Raw genomic sequence first — 21,326 nt, 5'->3', positions numbered from 1 at the left:
ACTGGTCACAGGCCTCCAGTCTGACAAACAACTCTCCATCTTCCACCTTTGAGCCAGTATCCAAATGGAGAGTTCTCCCTGTATTTCATAAGATCTAACCTTGCTGGGGTACTTTGTCGAACGCCTTACTGAAGTCCATATAGATCATGTCCATCGTTCTGCCCTCATCAATCCTCTTTGTTACTTCTTCAAAAAGCTCAATCAAGTTTGTGAGACATGATTTCCCACACACAAAGCAATGTTAACTATCCCTAATCAATCCTCATCTTTCCAAATACATGTACATCCTGTCCCTCAGGATTCCCTCCAACAACTTGCCCACCACCGACATCAGGCTCACTGGTCTATAGTTCCCTAATTTGTCCATACCACCCTTCTTAAACATTGGCACCACGTTAGCCAACCTCTTGTTTTCTGGTACCTTACCTGTGACTATTGATGATACAAATATCTCAGCAATGACTTCCCTAGCTTCCCACAGAGCTCTAGGGTACACCTGTTCAGGGGTTTATTCACCTTCATGTGTTTCAAGGCATCACACGCTTCCTCCTCTGTAATATGGGCATTTTTCAAGATGTCACCATCTATTTCCCTACAGTCTATATCTTCCCTGTCCTTTTCAACAGTAAATACTGATGCAAAATACTTGTTTAGTATCTCCCCATCTCCTGCGGCTCCAGACAAAGGCTGCCTTGCCTAAATTTAAAGGGCTCATTCTCTCCCTTGGTTCTTCTTTGTCCTTAGTTTATTTGTAAAATCCCTTTGGATTCTCCTTAACTCTATTTACCAAAGCTATCTCATGCCCCCTTTTTACCCACCTGATTCCCTCTTAAGTCTACTCCTACTGCCTTTATACTCTAAGGATTCACTCATTCAATCCTGACAGATGCTTCCTTCTTTTTCTTAACCATACACTCCATTTCTCATGTCATCCAGCATTCCCTACACCTACCAGCCTTTCCTTTCACCCTAACAGGTATATACTTTCTCTGGATTCTCTTTATCTCATTTCTGAAGGCTTCTCATTTTCCAGCCATCCCTTTACTTGTGAACATCTGCCCCCAATCAGCTTTTGAAAGTTCTTGCCTAATACCATCAAACTAGCCTTCCTTCAATTTAGAATTTCAACTTTTACATCTGGTCTATCCTTTTCCATCACTATTATAAAACTAATAGAATTATTTCACAAAGAGAAAGATGCTTGATTCAAACATGTTTTAGAGATACTTGAAGAAGGGATGCTTGCTGGCATGAGTCAGGGACAAGAAGAAAAATCAAGTTTTATTTCGGTCATTTGTGATTAAACACATTATTTGTTTCTTTTAAAATAAATGGAAGTTTAATTGTAATATATGCACTATCCCATCTTTTGGACTCATCAACTTTATATCTCATTTCTGTTGCAGCACAGTCACCTAATGAACACTCTGACCTTATCCACAACCTTCAAATGGCAATGAAAATTTCAACACCATAGTTTGTCCATGCGTTTCTCTATTCCCTGCAGAAATATATTATTTTTAAAAAATTTAGAAGTCCAAATTGATCTCAGGTATGAGGCACATAGAGCACATCTCTTGTACTCAGACTGAATACAAAATATGATAGCAAAATCCAATCTTTCACTTTATTTTTGGTTCTTTCATATGTCCTTACATTTGGAGAAATCTAGGACAAACCAGCCAACTTGGTGTCTCATGCAGAATAAATTGTTGTTCCCTTTGAGATTTGGTACTCTTGCGATTCTAAACCGATGAGAGCATTTTCTCTATTTTTCAGCAAAATATAAATTAATGCAAGTTTATCACATCTGGAGGAAAATGTAGATAGTGATTTCTAAATTTAATCTGAGATCCTCTAAGGGCAATCTAATATATGTGCACAGACCAGAGTCTAACAATCTGAAAAAATGTTTTTGAAAATTTGTGAAGTTCCTAATTACTATCATACTAATCTTTTAGCCTACGGAAGCAGAATAAAAATGGAATATAACATCCACTTAACTGTTGAGAAGCTGTCAATCAGCATTTTGAATTTTACCACAGTTAATGCACCCAAAAACTAAAAACAGCACACTTTTCATCATTTGAAATGCATATAATGTAAAGTAGGAATAATGAAAATGACAGAGTTCACTGTTATGAACATGAGTCGATCCAGAAATTACCTTTCTTTGACAATATGATCTAGCTTGTACACAGGCTTATTCTCCTGAAGCTTTTGAGCTGTTTCCCATTCAGCCTTTCCATAGGCCTTCCGTAATTTCCGGACAAATACCTGAAAGAAACATAACCATATCACAGAACCCCTACAGTGTAGAAACAGACTCTTTGGCCCAACTGACCCTCCGAACAGTAACCCACCTACCCTACATTTACCCCTCACTAATGCACCTAACCTACACATGGGACAATTTAGCATGATCAATTCACCTGATTTGCACATCTTTGGACTGTGGGAGGAAGCTCACGCAGACACGGGGAGAATGTGCAAACTCCACATAGACAGTCACCAGAGGCTGGAATCGAACCCAAGTCCCTGACGCTGAGAGACAGCAGTACTAACCAGTGGGCCACCGGACAGATTACAGCTTTACATTCTCATATCAGTTTAATAGACCAAATTACAAAATAAAGTGTTTCCTGTGAAATAGCCACCGAATGTGCTTTAACCACCATAGAGTTTTATAAATGAAACAGAAATTGAAGTAAATGTCAAAAAAAAAATTCCTGGATCCGATCTTCCTTTATTTATATTGAAGTTTGCCTACAGAGAGGATTCAGTACTTTGCTATTAAAGTAATTGTGACCATATTGTAAAAAAGGTCTTTCGAGGGTTGCAACAGAATAAATAACTCATCTTAGACAAACTACTGGAAAAAATTATCGATGTCTAGTTAAACTCCAAAATGGTAGATACAATGGTAGATATAACTAGGGTTGTTAAGAAAGCATGTGGTGTTTTGGCTTTCATTAACAGGGGGATCGAGTTTAAGAGCCACGAGATTTTGCTGCAGCTCTACAAGCTCTGGTGAGACCACACTTGGAATGTTATGTCCAGTTCTGGTCGCTTTATTATAGGAAAGATATGAAGGCTTTGGAGAGGGTGCAAAGAAGGTTTACCAGGATGCTGCCTGGACTGGAGGACTTGTCTTACGAGGAGAGGTTGACTAAGCTTGGATTTTTCTCTCTGGAGAAAAGGAGGAAGAGAGGTGACCTGATTGAGGTATACAAGATAATGAGATAATGGATAGAGTCAATAGCCAGAGTCTTTTCCCCAGGGCAGGTTTGGCTGGCACGAGGGATCATAGTTTTAAGATTAGGAGGAAGGTATAGAGGAGATGTCAGAGGTAGGTTCTTTACACAGAGTTTTGAATGCATGGAATGTGTTGCCAGCAGTGATGGTGGAAGCACAGTCATTAGGGACATTTAAGTGACTGCTGGACAGGCACATGGACAGCGGTGAATTGAGGGGATCGTAGGTTAGGTTATTTTATTTTATATTAAGAATAAATTTCAGCCCAACATCATAGGCCGAAGAGCCTGTTCTGTGCTGTACTTTTCTATGTTCTAATGAATGAATATCATACGGTGAATGAAAGAATGCCATGGCACTTAATACTGGAAAAAATGAAGAGAGGTGGAAGGACTTTTCGGAAGGTTGTGTATAAAGGGATGATGATGATGATAGGGAGCGGAGTTGCCAGAGACGATTGTATAAAAAAATCTGAGCATCTTAAACTAGAAACAGACAGAGACCAGGAGCTAATGAGGGATAACTAATTAGGGTTGCACTCAGAATGCCAGAGATTCAGGTTAGTATCCAGCTTTGGGTGACTATGTAGAGTTTGCATATTCTCCTTGTGTCTGCATGGGTATCCTCCCACAGTTCAAAGATGTGCATGTTAGGTGGACTGACCATGCTAAAAAATTGCCCCGTAGTGTCCAGGGATGTGCAAGTTAGGTTGGAAACAAAGGTAAAACCCCATGTGAGTTTGCAGAGTGTGGATTGGTCTTGTGGGACGTTCTCCAGAGGGTCGTTGCAGACTCAATGGGCCGAATGGCCTCCTTCAGCACTTGTAGGGATTCTACAATTCCAGGAATGATATAGATGTACGATTAAATATAGGACAGTGTGTTACAAACTCTGAAATTTACACAAAGTGGTGTGCAGAAAGTTGACAAGGAAAACATTGTTACCTCAAGGCTCAACTAGTCCAAAGTCACTGTTGAATGTTTCAGCAGATGCATCGAATAGACAGTGTCTTCAGTAAGAAGATTACAAGATCAGAAGTTCAATTTGGGTCAAAAAGAATGCTGGTGCTGTGAAAACTCCAGTGCAATCTGGGGTTATGGAGACTGAAAACATGCAATCAGTGGCAACAGCTTGCCGTGGGAAATCGCAGACAGTACCTTCAATCTTCTCAATGTTTAATTAGAAGGTTTTGCACCCCAAACACTGGATATTAGACAAAAGTACATTGTGGAAGGCCAATTACTTCTGTGCCAGGACCTCACTGCAGGAGGTCTTCAGGGTTGTGATTTTTAAAGCAACCGGATCAGACATGTTATGACATGGCTGTGGGGTAACTAGGACTTTAATGCAGACCTCCTGGAAGAAGGCACACATCCCATTCCAGGGTAGATTTTATGAATTAATTTGTTCAGATTTGTCATTATACGCCTTGGGAACAGTTGGGATTTGAACCAGATCTCCTTGCTCACAGATAGGAACACTACCACTGCACCACAAAAGCCCAATGTCTTATGCTCAACTATCTTCAGCTATTTGATCAATGACCTTCCTTCTGTCACACGGTCAGAACTGGAGATGTTTGTTGATGATGCACAATGTTTAGCACCATTCGTGACTCTTCAGATATTTAAACAATCCATGCCCATATGCAGCAAAAATCCAGATAACATTCAAGCTTGGGCTGCCAAGTGGGAAATAATGTGCACAACACAAGTGCCAGATAATGACCATGTTCCCTTCACAATGTTATTACTATTACTGAATCTCCCAATACAGCTGAAAGGTCAGTAAAAGAAAAGATGGACGGTAGCAAAGCCACAAGCTAAAAAAGACCCAGATAAAACATCATTGGAATACAAAGAAGAATTAAAGGAAATTGCGAATTGCTGTAAGATACCTTTTTGGTTGGTCCCAGCAAAAATGAATGAATGAACCTTCAAAAGATTTAGGGAAGTTTTTTTTGGGGGTGGGGGTTTAAAAAAGTGGACCCACTTTATAGGTCCTAAATAGCCTGCCGTGTTAAGTTAGTACTATTTGCTTTTAAGTTTAGGTTTGCACACAATAAAGTTTAATTTTGCTTAAAAATGTGGAATTACACAGTGGTAATTCTGCTGCTTGACTTGGTGTTCAGATTTCTTCCTTAAAAATCCTTGGCAAGATCATAACACTGGACAAATGTAATTAAATGGCTGGAATCTCAGAGCTTGATGAGGGAATAAAAAGGATATTGGAAAAGGGTGATGTGGTTAACTACTTGTGAGGTTGCAGAAGCAGAGAAGGGGTAATGCACAATGATCACTGAAATAGAATGCCCTCTATAAATTTCAGAGAAATTAATGTTTGAAAGTGAGCAATATTTACAAGATTAGCGTTGTCAAGAAGGTATATTTTAAGAAGTTAATGATGGCTACTTTGAAAGGGGAATTATTCACACTTCAATCCAGGGGTGCCTCTGGAGTAATCAGGCTTATCAGCAGTTTACTGCAAGTGTGGTGAAAGGAATGGGAACAGGATTTCTTGGACAGGAAGAGACTACATGGGGACATTATAGAGAAATAGAAAACGAGTTCAGAGCTGGGGCAGGTTTGTTTTGGTGAGTTAGAGGGAACTGTATTAAAAAAAAATCTCAAGTTTTTGGAGAGCATAATATTTTAAACTTGCATTTATAATAAAAACTACAGATGTCTTAAAGACACATGTGAACCACAGGAAAAAATGTCCAATAAAAACACAAATTACAGTTGTGCTTTGAACACGGTCAACTACAGTTTTCATACCAAGCAACACCACCCCCCCATCCCCAACAAAGCAAATATGTCTTAGGGATGCGCAGAAACCAATTTCCAACTTACAAATTTGAAAAGAAAACTTAAAAACAAGTCTTATGATTTTGAGCTTCATTTCTCCTCAATTGCAATTTTCAACCAAATGCTGAGGAAAAAAACAAAGTGATTCAGTGAGAAACCAATGCAGCAACCATAAAAAAAAGTATGGTCACAAATAAACCTTTGGAGACTTGCCACAGAATTAAGATTCATTCAGCTTAACAAACTACCAATCTTATGCCAAACGTTTATAAAATAAGCATATTCCACTTGCTATTCGATAAGAAATGAACTTAAGAGAGAATGTAAACTTACTTTATAATCACGAAATTTATTCACTATAGGCTCATGCAGTAAGAATTTGATATCTTTGAAGAAGTAGAAAGTGCGTGGAGCTGTTGAACCTTTGTTAACTTTCTTCTTGTGTTTCGGTTCATGAGGATAAATACCCTTCAAAATGCATAGTCGCCTGTTGAAAGAAATGAAGCAAACACATTGAAACTATTCTGCAGAAATACAATGAATAAGCAGGAAACTACTTGGCTCAATAACCCAACTTTTCATCGATGGTCTTTCATCAATAGTTGCTGTTGAAACACTAGATCATGTCTGTCTACCGTAATGTAGGGTTTGCCTTGCCATCCACGCATTTTTGTCCTGCACAGCACGGTGGCTCAGAGGTTAGCACTGCTGCCTCACTGCGCCAAGCACCCAGGTTCGATTCCCGCTTCAGGCGATTGTCTGTGTGGAGTTTGCACATTCTTCCAGTGTCTGCATGGGTTTCGTCTGGGTGCTCCGGTTTCCTCCCAGTCCAAAGATGGTGCAGGTTTGGTGAATTGGCCATGCTAAATTGCCCATAGTGTCCAGCAATGTGTACATTAGGTGCGTTAGGCAGGAGTAAACATATGGTAGGGAAATGGGTCTGGGTGGTTTACTCTCCAGAGGGTCGGTGTGGACTTGTTGAGCCGAAGGGCCTGTTTCCACACTGTAGGGATTCTAATTTTTAAAATCTTAAGCTCAAACCAATATCCGAATTCACAATTTTCCATCCATCATACCAGATGACTTTCACTGACTCCTGCTCCAGTAACATGCCTGTTTTAAAATTCCCATCCTCGTTTTCAAATTCCTCCACTGTTCTTCCCTATTGCTGTGACCTCCTTTTACTCTCCAATGTTAAAATTAAGAAATCCAATTGAAACAATACACATTCTGATGAATTCTGAACTGTAGTCAGATCTCCACATAACCTTCAGAAACACAAATAGTATATAAAGTGAAAAAATGCCATTCAGCCCAAGTCTGCACCAAGCCTCCAAACAACATCCCACCCAGGACCAGACCCCACTCTATCCCCATAACCCCACAATGACCCTGGCTAAGCTATTTAGCTTGTACATCCTTGTACACTATGGGGCAATTTAGCATGTCCAATCCACCTAACCTGCACATCTGTGGTAGGAAACCATTGCACCTGGTGGAAACCCATGTCAACACAGGGAGAATGTGCAAACTTCACACAATCACCCAAGTCTGGAATTGAACCCAGGTCCCTGTTGCTACAAAGATAGTGGTGCTAACTACAGAGACACTGTGCCATACAGCTCCTCTAAAAGTCAAAAGAAGGACAATGCAAAGACTTTGTACCTCTATCCAATTGCTTCTCCTCCAGGAGCTGCGTTACTTTCTGTGAGGGTATTTTTCAAAGTGTTATGCCCTACCAATAGCATGTTGACTAGTATTCCAGAAGCAGTTTCAATGCTATTTTGTAATATCCTGATTAATGAAAGGTAAAACATTAGCTGAACCATCTAATAATTACATACAAACACACACATGAATCAGGAGCAGAGGGAGGCCATTTGGCTGCTTGCGTCTTTCTGCCATTCAATCAAAAAAGAGTATGGATGGTCTTTTAAATGTTTTGAATTCCATGTTTTTATCTACCTCCAATAATCCTTGATTCCCTTACAAAACAAGAATCTAACTACTCATCATTACAAAATCCAGTGACCCTGCTTCAGAAGCAAAGAATTTAAAAATCACAGGTCGCAAGTTTGCTAGCCACTTTAAAAGAATGACCCCTAATTTTTTAAAACAGTGCCTACTAGTCCTTGACTCTCCAACTAGAAATATCCTTTCCACATTCACCTTGTCAAAAGTATGCAGAATCTTACATAAACAATTAATGTCACTCTCTTCAAAACAGAGCCCAATCTATCCAACCTTCCCTCAAAAGGATAAATAATACATTCTTGGTATCCATGTTGTACATCTCTATGACTCTAGTATCTCAGTCTGAACAGCCCCCAATGCATTTACATTCTTCCTTAAATGAGGAGGCCAATTCCAGCCTTGGGTGACTGTCTGTGTGGAGTTTGCACATTCTCCCAGTGTATGCGTGGGTTTCCTCCAGGTGCTCCAGTTTCCTCCCATAGTCCAAAGATGTGCAGGTCAGGTGAATTGGCCATGCTAATTTGCCCATAGTGTTGGGTGCATTGGTCGGGGGGGGGGTTACTCTTCGGGGTGTCGGTGTGGACTTGTTGGGCCGAAGGACCTGTTTCCACACTGTAGGCAATCTAATCTAAAAACTGCACGTTATTCAAGATGTGGTCTCGCTAATGACCTGCATGATTGAAACATAACATCCTTATTTTCATAAATAAAAACAGAAATTGCTGGAAAAGCTCAGCAGGTCTGGCAGCATCTGTGGAGAGAAATCAGAGTTCATGTTTCAGGTCGAGTGAGGAAGGGTCAATGGAATAGAAATGTTAACTCTGATTTCTCTCCACAGATGCTGCCAGACCTGCTGAGCTTTTCCAGCAATTTCTGTTTTTGTTTCTGAATTACTGCATCTGCAGTTCTTTCTGTTTTTATCCTTATTTTTATGTTTTATAAAATTTCACACTTTCATAAAATTTGGCATTCGATTTTCTTTATTTACTTGCAGTACTTGAACACTAACTTTTTGTTTCACGTTCACTAGAATACCTAGATCTCACTGCACTTTGGAATTCTTCGTTGTTTATGTAATACTCAGCTTTTTAAAAAAAAATCTTACTACCAAATATCTGTGTGTAGCCTCAAGACCTCTACATAACACTTTACTACCTATCCTTGTGAAAGTTGCAAATTTAACTGTGTTCTCGTTCCCTGCATCTAAAATTATTGACTCCCTTGTTAGGTCCACAACCCCATCTACATACCCTCCACTCTCGACACCTTCCCTTGCTGCCGCAAGAGGTGTAAAGCCTGCATGCACACCTCTCCCCTCACCTCCATCCAAGGCCCCCAAAGGACCCTTTCACATCCAGCAGAGACTTTCCTGCACATCCAAACACCTCATCTACTGTGGCCGTTGCTCTTGATGTGGTATCCTCTACGTTGGGGAGACAGGACGCCAACTTGCAGAACATTTCAGGGAACATCTCTTGGATACATGCACCAATTAACCCCACTGCCCTGTGGCCAAGCACTTCAAAGCCCCTGGCCACCCGACCCCAACAACTCCGCCAAGAACACACAACTCCTGGGCCACCTCCACCACCAAATCCAAGGCACCTGATGCCAGGAGGAAGAACGCTTCATCTTCTGCCTTGGGAACCTCCAAGCACACAACATCAATGTCGCCTTCACCATTTTTCTTGCCGCCCCCAACTCCATCCCAGATCCAACACTGCAACATGGCACCGCCCTCTTGAATTGTCGTACCTGTCCACCTTCGTTTCCATCTATCCACTCCACCCTGCCCTCCGACCTATCATCCCCACCTGCAGCTACCTTTCCCCCACCCCCATATTTATCTCTCAGCAGTACCCCCCACATTCCTGATGAAGGACTTATGCCAAAAATATCGACTCTCCTGCTCGTCAGATGCTGCCTGACCTGCTGTGCTTTTCCAGTGACAGTAAAATTATTGATGTAAATTGTAAAAAGCTGAGATCCAAGCACAGATCCCTCCTTCACTCATCACACACTGATGTATAATCGATTTTCTGCTTGCCAATCAATCTTCTATTCCTGCTAATGGTCTTCCCTACGTGAGCTCATTCTTTGTGCAACAACCTTGTATGTCACACCTTGTCAAATCCCTTCTGGAAATCAAAGTGCAGTATCTCTAAAGGTTCCCCTTTATCTATGTGTATTTCTTCAAAAGAACAGTAAATAAGTTAAACCCAATTGCCCCTTCACAAAATCATGCTGATACTTCCCGTCTGCCTCCCTTCCTTTTTGAAGTGGGGTTATGCTTCCAACTTTCCAGTTTTGACAGAACCTTTCCTGAATCTAGCAAATTTTGAAAAATAAACGTCAATGATCTACTACTCCAGTAGCCATCTCTTTTAAACAACCTAAAATTGAATTCAACAGGAAATATTTAATGCAATCTTCTTAATAACATTCACCCTCCAAACACACAAGTTGCTCTACACATTTAATAAACATGATTTTACCCAAAACAAAAACAGAAATTGCTGGAAAGGATCAGTCTCAGGACCTTTTCTCAGAACCGGACCCAAAATGTTTACTCTGATTTCTCTTCACAGGTGCTGCCAGACCTGCTGAATTTTTCCAACAATTTCTGTTTTTGTTTCTGATTTACAACATCTGCAGTTCTTTCAGTTTTTATGATTTTACCTGAAATCTGCAAGACTAAGTTGCAGCTTCTTCCTGGCTTTATTTCTAGTAATGTAGTTTGTGGCAGCTCCTCGCTCATACTGATGAAAAAGAAAGCATTTTAGTTTTCAGCAGAAGAAAAATCTCAGCTTTGAGTTTCAGTTGCAACAGCACAGATAGTATATCAACTGTAGAATGGCAGGAGCTGTAAGAATAGCAGAAACAGTATGGCAACACCATTGAAGGGAGAGTGATAATACCACCCGATTGGGGAAGAGGATTTAGTGTAAAAAGTGAAATGAAAAAGCAGTTACTCTCTACTGGCTAATGGGTGCTTTGTGGAGTGGGGGAAAAGATATGACAGATTAGGGGAGTGGCGAGGGGGAGAAGAGAGAGAGAATTTGTTACTAAACTATCTGTGGCAGTGGGAGGGAAGGAGAGAATGTGATTACACAGCCACATGGAGAGATTTGGGAGCTGAAGGCTGGGGGAGTGTATTATCAGTCATTAGATTGGTGGGGCAGGGGATGGTAAGCGTGGTTACATGTTACAAGATAGCTGGGGGAAGGTTACTGATTGCAAGACAGTGGGGGTGGGGGGCACAGTAACTGTTTGCCAGGGCCATGGGCACAGTGAGGAGATTTACTCAGTACTAGACAGCTGGGTGAAGGGGGAGAGGGTTGCTTACTGAGTACTTGATAGTGAATGGTGTCATTATTGATTACTAGACATTTGAGGGTGCTTTACTAGTTACTAGACAGTGGTGGCATTAGTGGCTGCTTACAGGTTTCCAGACAGTGCAGGGGCAGGGAGGTTACTGGTTACCAGGCAGAGGTATTACTGCTTATTAGGCAGTGGAGGGGTGCTTTTTACTGGTTACCAGGCAATAGGGGTTGGGGAAGGGGAAGATGAGTTAACTGGTTACCAGGTAGTGGGGGAGGGGGGCTTACTAGCAACTAGGCAGTCAGGGAGGGGAGTTACTAATAGCTAGGCAGTGGGGGAGGGAGGGTTACTAGTAACTAGGCAGTGTGTGGGGAGAGATTAGTAGCAACTAGGCAGCGGGGGAGGGATATTAGTTACCAATCAGCGAGGGAGGGGGATTACTGGTTACTAGACCAGCTGTCAGGTCCAGGTCCAGGCCCAGGCCCAGGCCCGAGGCTGCCACGGGAAAAAAAGTCGCGTTCTTGCCGCAACTAAATCGCTAAAGTAAAATCGAACAGCGGGGCTGAAAGAGGTTTTACACAGCGGTTCCCAGCCCGATACCGTCTTCTCCCTCCCCGCATTGTCCCCTCTCCCCCCCCGCATTGTCCCCTCTCCCCAGGCCCCGCACCTTTTTTTTCTCCGTGCCACCCATCACCAACAGATCCCTCCGCACATGGACAACAAGAAAAGACCCCAGGCCCTCGTTACAGCTGGCTGCCCCCACGCCGTACTAAATAGGCCACCAGTTCCGCATTCCGAAATAACGTTACAAGTTTACATAATCAACTTTTTTAAATATCAAATTTAGGCAATGCACTGAAAAATCAGGACTGTCAAGAATTAATTACAGGCATTTCGTGGGGCGCCCGAGTGTGGCCAAGCGGTTGCTGCCCTGTTCCAGGGAGGAGGAGGGGAATGGCACATTTTCACTGGAGCTGGTCATATAGTTGAGATGTTCAAAATGTCGAAGCAATTGCACAAAGCAAATAGGGAGAAATTATTTTCTCTGGTGGGGAAATATATAAGGTGCTTATTTAATGGACACCATGAGTGGCTTCTTCTGTTGTACATGGTTCCTCATGATTTGGAGATGCTGGTATTGGACTAGGGTGTACAAAGTTAAAAATCACACAACACCAGGTTGTAGTCCAACAGGTTTAATTGGAAGCACTAGCTTTCGGAGCACCGCACCTTCATCAGGTGGTTGTGGAGTATAAGATTGTAAGACGCAGCATTTATAGCAAAAGGTTACAGTGTGATGTAACTGAAATTATGTAACTGAAACTGGATTATTTGTTAGTTTCTCATCTGTTCTTTCATATATAAATCACAAAACTCTTTTAAAAGTTACATTCTCACTCGAGAATGTGTATATGATTTTATATACGTCACACTGCAAACGTTTGCTTTAAATTATGTGTCTTACAATCTTATACTCCATAATCACCTGATGAAGGAGCAGCTCTCCAAAAGCTAGTGCTTCTAATTAAACCTGGTGTTGTGTGATTTTTTTTAACATGATTCCTCAGGGTGGTGTCCTAGGTACAACCATCTTCAGCTGCCTCATTAATGTCCTCCACTATAAAGTCAGAGGTTGGGATGTTCACCAATGATCGCACAGTGTTCAGCACCATTCGTGACTCTTCAGATACTGTTCAAATGCGAGAAGATCTGGACAATATTCCCCACTTGCCAGATTGACACCAACCTGAACAAAGCAGCCAACTTGATTGGCTGGTTGACAAGTATCCACTTCCTCTGCCACAGATGCTCAGTAGCAGCAGTGTATATTGTCTACAAGATGTACTGCAGAAATTCACAAAAAGATCCTTAGACAGTTCCTTCATAGCTGAGAGTGTGGGCCTGGAAAAGCACAGCAGGTCAGCCAGCATCCAAGGAGCAGGAAAATCGGCGTTTCGGGCAAACACCCTTCATCAGGAATGCAGTTCCTTTGTACCCCATGACCACTTCCATCTAGAGGGACAAGGGCATCACATATATGGGAACACCACCATCTGCAAGTTTCTCTCCAAGCCACTCACCATCCTGACTTGGAAATATATCACTATTCTTTCACTGTTGCTGCATCGAAATTCTGTAATTCCCTTCCGAAGCGCATTGTGGGTCAACCAAAGCACATGGACTGCAGCAGCGCAAGAAGGCCAACTCACCACCACCTTCTCAACTAGGAAAAGGCAATAAAATGCTGGCCAGTCCGCGTTGCCCATGTTCTATGAGTGAACAAAAGAAAGTGACACTTTTGGTGTTGAGGGACAACCTGTAAAAGGAACCAATAGTCCTTGGAAATGAATGTACTGATCATACTGGGGCACTGTTCTGAGGTATAAAAGACAAGTTGAATTAGTAAGCATCATTGATGACTTTCCCTGGTGTTTCCTTCTGGGCCTCAAGGCCCCTCATGCTCAGAGCTGGTTTAAAAGTTGTTTTCCACTAACATCATGCTTAGCGTTAACTTAGTTAACACTAGCGTTAACTTATTCACTTAGTTATGTACATTTAGTAAGCTGCTGAATGTCCTTTGTTTAAATGACAATGGAAGGCACTGGGACAGATTTTTAAAATTCTTTCATGGAAAGTGAGAGCAACTGGCAATGTCAGTAGTTCCTGTCCATCTCTAACTGCTCTTGAAAATGGTGCTAAACTGCTTTCTTATGCTGCAGCTAAGACAAGAATATTTTCAAAAGTCTAAATGGCTTGAAATTTTAAGTGAGCAATGGCAGAAACATGGTGGATGGGCCATTGATATTAGAATCACTACAGTGTGGAAACAGGCCCAAGTCCACACCGACCCCCCCGAAGAGTATCCCACCCAAACCCATTTCCCATTACTCTACATTCAACCCTGACTAATGCACCTAACCTACAGAACACTGTGGGCAGTTTAACACAGCTAATTTACCTAACCTGCATATCTTTGGAAGGTGGAAGGAAACCGGAGCACCCGGGGAAACCCACACAGACCCAGGACCATGTGCAAACTCCATACAGACAGTCGCCTGAGGCTGGAATTGAAGCCTGGTCCGTGGCACTGTGAGGCAGCGGTGCTAACTGCTGAGCCATTTTGCTGCCCACTGCTAGTAGGTGATCATGTGATGACATCTCCCAGAACATATCCAGCTGAATTTTGTTAAGCAATCAAGTCATTCTAAAGTTTAATATAAGACTGATTGTGCCATTGAGTTCTCTGCTGTAAACACACTCTTTAGAGACCAACAGTAATGAAATGGGATCATTCTAATCTCTATAGCGATCAATTGGTGAGGTAATACCTGAAGCCAATGGGATTATTAAGGAGAAGGGCTGAGATGCTGAGTGATTACGGAGTGCTGCAACAGGTTGGAATGAGCAGCTGTTGTGATATCATAAGAGCCAAGTAAATGACAGGCTGCAGCAGTGAACATACAAACAAGAAGCAGGAGTAGACCATTCAGCCCCTCTAGCCTGCTCTGCTGTTTAAGAAGATCACGGCTGACATGATTGTAACATTAAATCCACCTTCCCCTGATAACCTATTACCCTTTTGCTTATCAAGAATCTATAAATCTTTGGGTTAAAAATATTAAAATAAACTGCTTCTACCTCCATTTCAAGAACAATTCTGGTTGCTCTTCTATTGGAAGTATGTTATCAAACTTTAAAGGGCATAACAAACATTTACAAAGATATTGCTGGGACTGAACAGTTTCAGTTATAGGGAGGGCCTGAATAGGTGGGACTATTTTCCCTGGAGTGCGAGAGGCTGAGGGATGATTTTATCGCGGTTTATAAAATCATGAGGGGCATGGATAGCATAAATAATCGAAGTCATTTTCCGAGGTTGGTGGAGTCCAAAACTAGAGGGCATAGATTTAAAGTGAGAGGGAAAAGATTCAAAAAGGATCTGAGAGGCAACTTTTTCACACAGAGGGTGATGCGTGTATGAAACAAGGCATCAGAGAAAGTGGTGGAAAGGTACAAGTACAACGTTTAAAAGGCATCTGAATGGGTGTATGAATAGGAAGGGTTTAGAAGGTTATGGGCAAATTGCTGGCAAATCTGAACTGATCAATGCAGATGAGTTGGACCAACGAATCTGTTTCTGTGCTTTATGACTGTAAGAAAGGTCCAAAGACTCACAGCTCTCTGTGAGAACCAAAAACATTTTCATCAGCTTAAACTGAGTGATTTTTTTAAAACGGTAAGCCCTGGTTATAAATTTCCTTCTGAAAGAAACATCTCCACGTCTACTTTGTCAAGATCTATATATTTCTTCAAGTCACCATTTTATGTTTTTAAACTCCAGCAAATATAAGCCTAACCAGTCTAACCATTTCTCATCGGACACCAGACCATTTCCAGTATTAGTCTGGTAAATATTTTCTAACTGTTTCCTTCTATAAATAAAGTGATGATGTGGAGGAGCCAGTGTTGGACTGAGGTGGATAAAGTTAAAAATCACACAACACCAGGTTTATTTGGAAGAACTAGCTTTCGGAGTGCTGCTTCTTAATCTGCTAATTGTAGAGCAGGATCATAAAACACAGCATTTATAGGAAAAGATTACAGTGCCATGCAACTGAAATGATATATTGAACAAACCTAGATTGCTGTTAAGTTTTTTGTCCTTTAGAATAGATTGCAGGATTTGTTTCATTAATATGTAAAGCCCAAAACTTCTTTTAAATCACATCCTCAGGATATCTTAAGGTTTTATCATGGAAGGTGACATCTCAGCTCAGACAATGCATTAAAGGTGTGAGGTTAAAGTTGTCTGTATCCCAATCTTGAATCAGACTGGTTCTGTTTCCAAAGTAGGAATTTATAAAATGTTACATGGATTGACTGCCTGCAGATTGTACGCTTTTTGAGCAAAATAGAATGTATCTGCAAATATAGTTCTACAAATATAAACTCACCCCATAGACTTGTATGTGTGTGTGTATGAGAGAGAGAGTGTGTGAGTGTGTGCATGTGTGAGTGAGCATGTGAGTGCGCGTGAGAGAGTTTATGTTTGTGTGTCTGCATGCTTGGTAAAGTGTGTGTGCAAGTGAGATAGAGAATAAGCCTGTGAAGGGTGTGTGCGTGGGTGTGAGTGTGGCGGGTGTATATGTGTGTGTGACTGAGAGAGAGCATGTGTATGAGAGAGGGTCTGCATGGGTGTGTGAGTATATAATAGTGTGTGTGTGTGTGTATGTATGCTTGTGTGTTGTGTGAGAGAGAGTGTGTAGTGAAGTGGGGTCACCCATAGTGTGACATGAATACAAGGCCCTGGTTGAGGCCAGCTTCATGGGTTCCGAACTTAGCTATCAGCCTCTGCTCGGCCAATCTGCATTGTGGTGTATCCTGAAGTCCGCCTTGGAGGTTGGTCACCTGAAGATCCGAGGCCAAATGTCCATGACTGCTGAAGTGTTCCCCGACTGGGACGGAACACCCCTGTCTAGCAATTGTTGTGGTGTCCATTCATCCATTGTCGTAGCGTCTGCTTGGTCTCACCCATGTACCATGCCTCAGAGCATCCTTTCCTACAATGTATGATATAGTCAGCGTTGGCCGAGTAACATGAGTACCTGCCACGTACATGGTGGGTAGTGTCCACATGTGTACTGGTGGTATCCATGTTGGCATCTGACACGCCTTGCATTATCAACGAAGATGAGCACCTTGCCAAGACTATCCCTACGCCTCCACTTCTCTCCTTTAAACAATCGCCAAACCTTAAACAGACCGTTGTTCGCAGCAAACTGCCTAGCCTTCGGGACAACATGGACAACACTGTACAACACTGTCATGGCAACAACTGCAAGACATGTCAGAGTGTCGACATGGATACCACCAGTACACATAGGGACCACCCACCATGTACGTGGTAGGCACTCATGTTACTCGGCCAACATAGTCTATCTCATACATTGCAGGAAAGGATGCCCCAAGGCATGGTACATTGGTGAGACCAAGCAGACGCTACAACAATGGATGAATGGACACTGCAACAATCGCCAGACAGGAATGTTCCCTCCCAGTCAGAGAACACTTCAGCGGTCAGGGACATTTGGCCTCGGATCTTCAGGTGACCAACCTCCAAGTTGGACTTCGGGATATGCAACAATGCAGAGTGGCCGAGCAGAGGGTGATAGTCAAGCTCGGAACCCATGAGGATGGCCTCAACCAGGACCTTGTATTCATGTCACATTATGGGTGACCCCACTACACTATACACCCTCTCTCTCTCTCACACATACACATACTCACTCACACAGATCCTCTCTCATACACACAGTCTCTCTCATACGCACACACATATACCCCCCACACTTACACCTATGCACACACCCTGTCACAGGCTTATATTTCATCTCACTCACACACACACACTTTATCAAGCATGCAGCCACGCAAACACACACTCTCTCATGCACAGACACATAAGTACAAACTCACATGCACACACCCGCACTCTCTCGACTCACTCCAATTTGCCTATCGGACCAACAGATCCACATCAGATGCCATATCTCTTGCCTTCAATCCTCCCTAGAACGTCTTGACACCAAGAACAGCTACATAAGAATATCCTGGGATCCCCCTTTTTGTGGCATGACACCTCCCTGCCTGTCCTGTTTATTTTCTAGTGTGCAGCAAATGTGTTCTATAACTCAGTATTACATTTAGTCTAAATGTTTAAGGACAAGTTTTAAGGCTATCAACTTTCTCAGAAACACAACTTGTTTATTCAATTCCTCTCAAAAAAGGTAATATTCCAAGCTTTGTTGATTACTTGCTGTATCTGCATACTAGCCTTTTGTGATTCATCTACTTAGATACACAGTTCCCTCTACATCTCAGAACTCTGCAATATCTCACCATTTAGCTAATGCACTTTCTTTTATTACAAAATGTGTATCAACGTTTATCTTTTTATAGCTTCCCTGCAACTTCCTCACAACTTATGTCAAGCATTGTCCTTTTCATTAAAAAAAGATTTGCACGCATTATGATTTACACCATGAGTTACCAAGGTTATGTACAATGCAGGCAACTATTTTCATGCATTAGCAATTTTTCAGTGTCTGCACATACACTATACATGAGTGTTTAACTCATTTAACTCATGCCAGTCTCTTACTGGTATGTGTACTTATTGTGAGTCTCATTGGCTTTTAATTTGAGTTTTATTCCTTCTGCAGGGAGTATCATTCCTTGGTAAGTTATTGTTACCTGTTATTGTTTCATATCTGTAGTAGTAGTGCTGTTGATCTGTGATCTGTACAGTTGATAAGTTCACGTCTTCCAAGTTGGCCCTTTGCAGCGAAGGAACAGCTTCTGTTGTGTGAGTATGCCTGTGGTTGCAACAGGATATCTGGTAACTCACTTCCACCATTGAAGGTTCGTATTCTGACTGGCTCTCCAATATTCACCTCCAGCAATGGCTTGACAGTTTTGTTCATTTAAATTTGGATTTCTGCCATTTCACCTTAACTTTGTCAAACAACTGTTGCTCCTTATGGCTTCAAGTGGTTCTTTTGCTAATGAAAGAATAGATTTGGTATGATTTCATATATGTCTTCAGTCATTGTTTCTCCACTTGTGGATTGCCATGTATACATACGTTCTGGATTTGGTCATTTGTTATGATTCATACAGTCACAAAGTAACACAGCATGGAAACAAACCCTTTGGTCCAACTAGTTCATGCTGACCATGTTCCCAATCCAAATTAGTCCCACTTGACTGCATTTGACCTATATCCCTCCAAGCTTTTCCTATTTACTTACCCAAATGCCTAGTAAACATTTAAACTACCTACATCCATCACTTCCTCTGACAGTTCATTCCACACACAAAGCACTCTCTGTGTAAAAAAGCTGTCCCTGAAGACATTTTTAAATCTTTCTCTGCTCACCGTAAAAATATGCATACAGTTTTGAACACCCCTCCCCCATGGAAAAGACCCTTGCTACTCACCTTATCTGTGCTTCTCATGATTTTGTAAGCCTCTATAAGGTCACCCCTCAACATCTGCCACTTCAGTGAAAATGTTCTTGTCTAGCCTAGCTGTATAACTCAAATTTTCCATTCCTGGCAACATCCTGGTAAGTCTATTCTGAACCCTCTCCAATTTAATAATATTCTTCCTATTGCATAGTGAACAGAACTGTATATTACACTCCAGAAAATGTCTCATCAATATCCTGTACAACCTCAACATGACATCCCAACTCCTATACTCAAAGATCAGAACAATGAAGGCAAAATGCCTTCTTAATCATCCGGTCTAAACATGATGCAAATTTCAAAAAATTATGTTCCTGAACCCTGATGTCTCTGTTCCACGGCATTATCCAGGGCGCAACCATTATTTGTAAAAAAAAATCCTTATTTTTTTATTAAAATGCAGTACTTCACATTTATCCAAATTAAACTCCATCTGCCACTCCTCAGCCGACTGACCAAATTGATCAAGATCTCTTTGTAATTTTAAATAACCTTCTTCATGGCCCACTATACCCACCAATTTTGGTGACATCTGCAAACTTATGAACAATGTCTCCTAAATTCTAAACCAAATCATTTATATAAATGATTCCTTCCGCCTAGGAACCCTCCAACCACATGGGATGAATGTAGATTTCTCCAGATTCCTCATTTCCCCTCCCCCCACCTTATCTCAGTCCCAACCCCCCTGGATTCAGCACCGCCCTCTTGCCCTGCAATCTTCTTCCTGACCTCTCCGCCCCCACCCCCTCTCTGGCCTGTCACCCTCACCCTCACCTCCTTCCACCTATCGTATTCCCAGCACCCTGCCCCCAAATTCCCTCCCCCCTACCTTTTATCTCAGCCTGCTTGGCACACCAGCCTCATCCCTGAAGAAGGGCTTATGCTCGAAATGTCGATTCTCCTGCTCCTCGGATGCTGCCTGGCCTGCTGTGTTTTTCCAACACCACATTTTTCAACATTTATTATAAACAAAAGGGGACCCAGTACCAATCTCTGTGGAACACTGTTGGTCACAGGTCTCCAGTCCAAAAAAAAATCCTCCACCAACCCCTCTGTATGCTACTGTCCTTTGGTAATTTTCACTGCCATCTCACCCTTTCAGTTTGACTCGAGATTATATATGGTGTTAAATTCCCCAAATCTTTAAGAAGCAGCTGTATTCTTCACTCATGAACTGAGGGCCATGTCGATCATCCCAATATCTGGAATGCTGTAATGACCAAAGTGCTCTTCCAGACTTACTACAATCTCACCAGTTGTTATTGAAGTCAGCTGGTCTACCTCCCTCTAGTCAGATTGTAGTCTACAGTAACAAGTGTGAAGGTGTCTGCTGTCAGTATTATCTATGGTTTGTCTGGGATACCATGTGACATCTACAGCTCTCCAGCTTGCTTGTCTTAGCATTCATTACAAGTAATACACTAGCTGATGTGGTCCTTGGTTTAAGTGCTATATTTGGCCAATTGAGCTCGCTTCTCCTTCCTTAGGTTTGGCTGAATTCCTTGGTTGCTTTCATTTAACTTCTCAGAGATAATGACTAATTCCTTTAAACAATGTTCTATCTTGACCTGTTGATTTATCTCGGTATGCCCAATACACTCTTGTGATCAGAGGACTGTCCTTGATGTTTTGAAGTTATCCTTTCATAACTATCTTTTGCAACATTTACAGAGTTACATCTTTTTGGGTAGTTTGTATGATTTGAGCAAAGCTGTTAGATTCAATGTCTCTGCTAGGCTGATGACACCCAGAACCTGTGTTGCTGTGTCACATTGGATCTGGATGGTTTCACATTCACATTGTAGCTTCCTTTATTTTCTTCATAGGGAATGCTGTTCCAAACAACATGTCTTTCCCTCATTTGTGTGTTATATTGATTCGATATCTCTGTAACTGGAATATTATTCTTTGTGGGCACTTTATGTAGCAGCTTTA

The 21,326-nt window shown here is 41.8% G+C and overlaps 1 protein-coding gene across 1 annotated transcript in view; it reads right to left on the bottom strand.

Annotated features, from left to right (window-relative positions):
- pes1 (pescadillo ribosomal biogenesis factor 1) overlaps nt 1-12,082 on the bottom strand; it is a 57,081-nt gene extending 44,999 nt beyond the window's left edge. Inside the window, exons 1-4 of the mRNA XM_043715655.2 lie at nt 12,025-12,082; nt 10,716-10,795; nt 6,396-6,549; nt 2,168-2,277 (exon numbers count right to left, since the gene is read on the bottom strand). Coding sequence (XP_043571590.2) covers nt 2,168-2,277; nt 6,396-6,549; nt 10,716-10,795; nt 12,025-12,048 — 368 coding nt within the window. The 5' untranslated portion in view covers nt 12,049-12,082. The remainder of the gene's footprint in view (nt 1-2,167; nt 2,278-6,395; nt 6,550-10,715; nt 10,796-12,024) is intronic.
- Between the last annotated feature and the right edge of the window lie 9,244 nt (nt 12,083-21,326).

Source organism: Chiloscyllium plagiosum, unplaced genomic scaffold (assembly GCF_037043375.1).
Source record: "Chiloscyllium plagiosum isolate Xiang-an unplaced genomic scaffold, Cpla_swu_hap1 HiC_scaffold_24, whole genome shotgun sequence".
Taxonomy (NCBI): Eukaryota; Metazoa; Chordata; class Chondrichthyes; order Orectolobiformes; family Hemiscylliidae; genus Chiloscyllium; species Chiloscyllium plagiosum.
The sequence above is the reverse complement of the archived record's forward strand: the minus strand, read 5'-3'. Positions and strand labels throughout refer to the sequence as shown.